Raw genomic sequence first — 6,240 nt, forward strand, 5'->3', positions numbered from 1 at the left:
ATAAACTTTACCCCGTACCCTGGCAGTCTTAACTCGTACCATGGCCGACTTTTCCCCGTACCCACGCCGTCCTAACTCGCACCATGACCGACACTACCCCGTACTATGGTCGACTTTTTCCCGTACCCTAATAAACTTTACCCCGTACCCTAATAAACTTTACCCCGTACCCTGGCAGTCTTAACTCGTACCATGGCCGACTTTGCTCTATACCCTAACCAACTTTACCCCGTACCCTAGCCCATACATAACGCTTTGGATTTCTAAGATTTCAAGTGGAAATCTATTCTATTTTCAACCAAAAAAGATTAACTTTTAACCCAAAAAGACAATTTTCAGCAACAACAAATAATTTTTAATTAAACAGTTGCACTAACAACTAAATAGTTGAATTTTTAAATTAAAAAGAGGAATTGTCAAGAAAATACTTTAACTTTTAACTAAATAGATAAATTTTCTTCAGAACAGTCGCATTTTCAACATAGAAGTTCATTTCTAACAGAAATTGAAATAATTTTATAATCAAGAAAGATGACTTTTTAACATAAAAGTTAAGTTTTTAATCCAAAAGGACGAATTTTTTACAAAATACTTAAAGTCAAAAAAACAGTACAACTTAAACCTAGATCAGTTTTTAACCAAAAATGTAATATTTTTAAGAATAAATTTTCAACCAAGAATTAAATATTTAAATTTTCAAATAAAAAATTAATTTTTAACCAGAAAAAAAGACGAATTTTCAACAAAATTATAAAATTTTCAAACAAATTCTTTTATTTTTATACAAATAGTTTCATTTACCACCCAAAAAGACGATTTTTTTATAACACCCTTGAATTTTAAACCTAAAAATTTAAATTGTCAACAAAAAAGTTGATTTTTAACAAAGAAAAATAAATTTTCAATTTAGCAAAACGAATTTTCAACAAAACAGTTAAATTTTTTACCAAAAAAGCTGACTTGATCAAAAAAGTTCAATTTTCAACAAAATAATTAAACCTTAAAAATAGTAAAAATTTTACCACGAAGATTAATATTCAGTTTTCAACAAAAAATCGAATATTTCAATTTGGAGGTGAAAACAAAAAAATGTACACTTAAAACCACTGATATTAAGAAGAAGAAAACCATAGCACAGAAAATTGTATTTGTTATTTCAAATCTGCATAGGATTTGGTATTATAGGATGTGGTATTGTAGGATAGGATAAAATAAGATAGTATAGGGTGTGGTATAATAGGACAGGATATGATACTTTAATATTTTAATTTGATTAATTTCCATAAGAAGATTAATTCAAAATAAAATGCGAATTTGAAGTTTGAAAAGTATAAAATTTAACATTTTTTACGCTTTGGAGTACGACTACAAAGTAAACTACAAGTGACAATCTTTTAATATTATTTGATTAAAAATCGAATTATTAATTAAACTCTGACACGTCTGACATTTGAAATATAAAATATTTAGAAAATAAGAAAGCGCGCTAGGCGCGCAATTATTATTTTTTTCACGTAATATTTAAATTACGATATAAAATTAATATTAATATAAATATAAATAAATTAAATGATTAAAGTAATAGAAAATTTAAGTAAGGACAAGGCGAACCAAAGCAAAAAATTTTAAATTGGTTATATTTTTTTAAGTCGAATGTGTTTTTTCACTGTTTATTTATCAAATCCATTCCCTTAAAAAACAAACTTTTTCAAGATTTTTCAATTTCAATTAAAATTCCACAATACTTTTAACTTGTTTTTTTGTTCTTTTAGTTATTAAAAACCTATGTAAAAAATATTTTAAAATGAGATAAAAAAGATGCAACTTGCAATAGAAAATAATAAATCAAAAATATTAATAAATGTAAAATAACCCATTTAATTTAAATAATAGTTAATATACTATATGTCTTAATAAATTTAAATTAATTATTTTTCTGGTATTTCTTATCTTAATCTTCAATTATTTATTGCAGGTTGTATCATTTCCTTAAGGGAGGTTCCCCCTGTAAGTATGACACTATGCCGCAAAGTTTTAAATAAAAATCGTGACGTTTCGATAAAGTACACCGGAGCCGCGTTTTACTAACTCCCGTTTTAGTGATTGCTAGAACTGCCAGCTCACGCATTTTCTCAGTGCGCAGGGGGAGAGACGGTTGCAAATCTTGCCTGGAAAGCACCATCGTCGTAATGGAATGGCGCAGTGCGCGGGTACTCACAAAAACAATATTGCGCATATTGCGCAATATTATTCCTTTCAATTTGTAACGTTTCAGACGGCCCTCGCTGTGTACGTTTGGATTCCCCCGATTTAGTACCAAGCCTATTTGTAGGCAACCCCCGACACTATTACTAAACCGGGAGTTTGATGTATCATTACTTATACCTCTCTAGGAGTTTTCGGAATGCACAAAGTGAAAAAAGAATCACGATTCTTTTTTTAACGTCAAAGAGAGCCTTCCTAATTATAGGCGACAGATATGATCACCGGTCTTCTGCATTTCTTCCTCTAGTCAATTTGAGTATAAAGCACTGTGATTCCGTCTCTCATTCGTTAATTAATTCAACCGTGACCGAAAAAAAAGTAGAAAATTGTCCATGAAGTGCGAAAGCAGATAATTGAAGGAAGAGAATCGATGAAACGGTCAATCCCCGGCAGAAATTAAATTACGAGAGTAATTTCATTTTTTGAATCCCGCATGCATCGTTGAACTTCTACCAATTACAGAGATTCGCATGTCAGGAAAGTAAAAAGTTCTCCTCGTGTTAAAAAAAAAAATAAAAAAAATTAATATCTCTCATTGGAGTATTTTCGTGTTAAAGGAATTTTCAGAGGTTCTGTGAAAAAGCTCGGAGTTCCGTATTCAGAAGGCTTCCATTGAAGACCTCTTTTTCCATATTCTATGTTCCTCCTGAAAATTATTTCTTCGCGTGTGTAATTGACCTGAAACCTCGATATTTTATTGTCTAAAATTCTTGCTATTTAAAGCTTCTCTGCTTTTAATTTTTTATAGGAAACTTCTTAAAATTAAAAATTAAAAGTTGAAATTTTGATTTTATACTCTCATAACGGCTTTTGCGATAAAACTAAAATTATGAGAGTTATAGCTTATAATACTTTTAGGACGCGCAGTTTTTGTTTTATTCGTAAGAAACAACACCAAAAATAAAACATTTTGAAAAAACGACACAAGCTACGGAAAACAAATAGACAAAAGGTGTTCACCTAAAAAATAGCTAAAAATTTGTAAATAATCATTTTTTTATAAGATGCGTATTTTTTGTTTTAATCATGAGAAATGACATTGTAAATGAACAAATTAAATTTTGGACACAAAGGCACAAGGAACAATAAAAGATTTAATAACAAAATTTTTTTTAAATTAGACCCAGAAATGTGCTTTTAACCTTTTTTCATTTCTAGACACGTGATGAGAATGTGTTCGTTAAAGCCGAAGAAGCTCTAACGAAAGAGAATTCACAATCACTAAATTTCAGTGATCGATGATTTGACCTTTAATTTCCAGTCATATGCAAAAAGTCCCATAATACAATTGTAGTGTAATTGAAAATGTAACTACTTGGTTAAAAGTTGAACTACTTTGTTAAAAATTTGTATTTTTTTTTTAATTCACCTGTTTGACTGAAAATTTAAATATTCCATTTTTTTTAAATTCATCTTGAGACTTAAAAAAATCATCTTTTGGTTTGAAAGCCTTTATTCAAAGTTCATTTTTTTAGATTCATCATTTTAGTTGAGAATTCATGTATTTTGTTTAAAACTTGCGTTTTTTGTTACAACATTAATATTATTGCTGCAACACTAATATTTTTAATTATATATTAAAATATTTAATCAAAATTTAGTTGAAAATTCAACTACTTGGTTAAAAATTTAATTATTCCATTATTTAAATTATTCTGTCGTGTAAAACAAAATTACCTTTTGGTTGATATCTTATCCAAAAAATATGACATTTCTATCAAAATAGATGAATTTCAAAAACAAAAGACGAATTTTCAACCAAAAAGATTAATTTACTACAAAAAAATGAATTTTCCACAAAATAGACAAAATAGTCCAATTTTTAACCACAATTGAATTTTCGAAAAAAATTATCAATTTCCCAGCAAACTTAAAGCAACAAAAGGAATTTTCTGTAAAACCGGTTAATTTCAATATGAATTTTTAACAAAAAACTTTATTTTCAGCCAAAGATTTTTACTTTTAACCAAAAACAGAAAATATTTTAAACTAGGAAAATTCTTTTTTTACAAAAAAAGACGAATTTTCAACTGTAAAAAAACTTTTAACAAAAAATGCAAAAGTTACATTAACAGGTAAAGAAATTAAGTCAGGACTAAAAAAAAAACGAATTTTTAATAAAGCTGTTTCAGTTTTTCCTCAGTAGTTGCTGAATCTTCAAAAAAGGTCTTTCAGCAAAGAGATTCAACCGTTAATCAATTGTTACAATTTTTTAAATTTTTAACCCAAAAAAATGAATTTTAAACAATTTGTTGAATCCTAAACCAATGAAGATTATTTTTCAACAAAATAGAATCTTTTGTAAAAAAATAAGAAAATTTGAAATTATTTTAAGCTACTTTTCCCTGACCTTCCTTGACCTTCCCTGAACAATAAAATTCCCTGCTCAATTATTATAATTTTTAACAGATTTTGCGATTAAGCATATTTGTCAATCATAATTAACAATTGAATTAATTATTGTTGCAGCGAAATTGACGTATCACAGTGGCTCGACACACGATGATTTTAATTGGTGTGATAGCGACGACCACCTTGATTAGTTTAGCACATTGTACACCCCTTTCGTACACAACCTATCAGAGGAGAGAACTTCCGGCACTCGATCGTCCCGAATTGGTGCTGCTCTTTGATCCTCGTGATTCCGGACTAGAGGTATGAATAAACAATTTTTAATGCAATATACATATACTCTCCTTTCAATTTTTAAATTGAATCTTGCACTTTGATCGTATCATATAAAAGCCAAATTATTGCAAAACAAACCTCTCCCTCTTATCATTTCCCTCCGCTACTTCCTCTACATTCCTCTACTTCCCATCCTGACGCTTCAACCTTCGCTTTATCCATCTCTTCCCGAGCTTCTTTCCTGCTCTACTTCTCGCTCTCCTTACTTCTCCATCTAACACTCCCCTTCCTCTACTCTCCTCCCCTAATTTCACCTCACTCCCTCTCACCTACTTACCCGCACAACTCTACTGGGGTCCCCTCACTTCCCATCTCTGCCCTCCCACAATTCTAATCCTTTAACCTACTTTCCCTCACTTCCATCATTACCCTCCCTCAATTTTAATCATTTAACCGTCTTCCCCTCACTTGCACTTACTCCCGCTATTTAGTATCCTTAATTTTCACTCATTTCCAAACAGCTCATTTCTCTTTACTTCCCCTCTTTCCCTCACCCAATTTAACCATACTTCTTTCTCCCACTTAACCGCACTCCCCTACTAGCCCTACCCTCACTTCTCATCACTAGCCGTCCTCACTTCTGATCATTTAACCTAATCCCCCTCACTTCCATTCCCTCTCCTTACTTATCATCCTTGAATTCCACTCATTTTTAAACACCTTCATTTTCCTTACTTCCCCTATTTCCCTGACCCAATTTCACCTTTACTTCTACTAACTAACTTTCCATCACTACCCTCCCTCACGTCCATTCATTTAACCTACATTTCCTTGCTTCCACTCACTCCCTTCACTTCCACTTCCTCATTTCCATTCCCTTCAAAACTACTCCTTTCCCCTCACTTACTCTCCCCTACTCAACTACACTACCCAGTATCCTTCCCTTCACTTTGCATTACTGCTCTTCCGCACTTCTAATCATTGAACCTACTTTCCCTCTCTGCCTATCCCTACTCTCCCTCACTTTCAATCATTTAACCTGCTTCTTCTTAATTTCGCTTAGTGCCCCTACTCATTATCCTTAATTTTCATTCACTTTCATATACCTCCTTTTTCCTTACTTCCCTTATTTCCCTCACTTAATTTCATTTTTTCCCCTCTCCTACTCGCCCGAACTACCCTACTAGCTCTACCATCACTTCTCATCACTACCTGACCTTACTTCTAATCATTTAACCTACTTAGCCTTACGAGGGTGGATTGATAAGTTTCCGGCCTGACCAAGAGATGGCGCCACTAGGCCTACCTTGAGGTGGCGTTCTATAGTACCATCCTTAGATAGCTTGT

The 6,240-nt window shown here is 31.6% G+C and overlaps 1 protein-coding gene across 3 annotated transcripts in view; it reads left to right on the top strand.

Annotated features, from left to right (window-relative positions):
• Window positions 1–6,240, top strand: part of LOC117178060 (diuretic hormone 44) — a 99,476-nt gene that overhangs the window by 67,951 nt on the left and 25,285 nt on the right. For 2 of the 3 annotated variants that reach the window (XM_033369273.1, XM_033369274.1), the window contains one exon: window positions 4,735–4,920. In XM_033369273.1, coding sequence (XP_033225164.1) covers window positions 4,768–4,920 — 153 coding nt within the window. In that variant the 5' untranslated portion in view covers window positions 4,735–4,767. Of the gene's footprint in view, window positions 1–1,983; window positions 2,008–4,734; window positions 4,921–6,240 lie in introns of those variants that run through there. The other variant, XM_033369275.1, reaches the window with a different exon arrangement.

Source organism: Belonocnema kinseyi, chromosome 8 (genome assembly GCF_010883055.1).
Source record: "Belonocnema kinseyi isolate 2016_QV_RU_SX_M_011 chromosome 8, B_treatae_v1, whole genome shotgun sequence".
NCBI lineage: Eukaryota > Metazoa > Arthropoda > Insecta > Hymenoptera > Cynipidae > Belonocnema > Belonocnema kinseyi.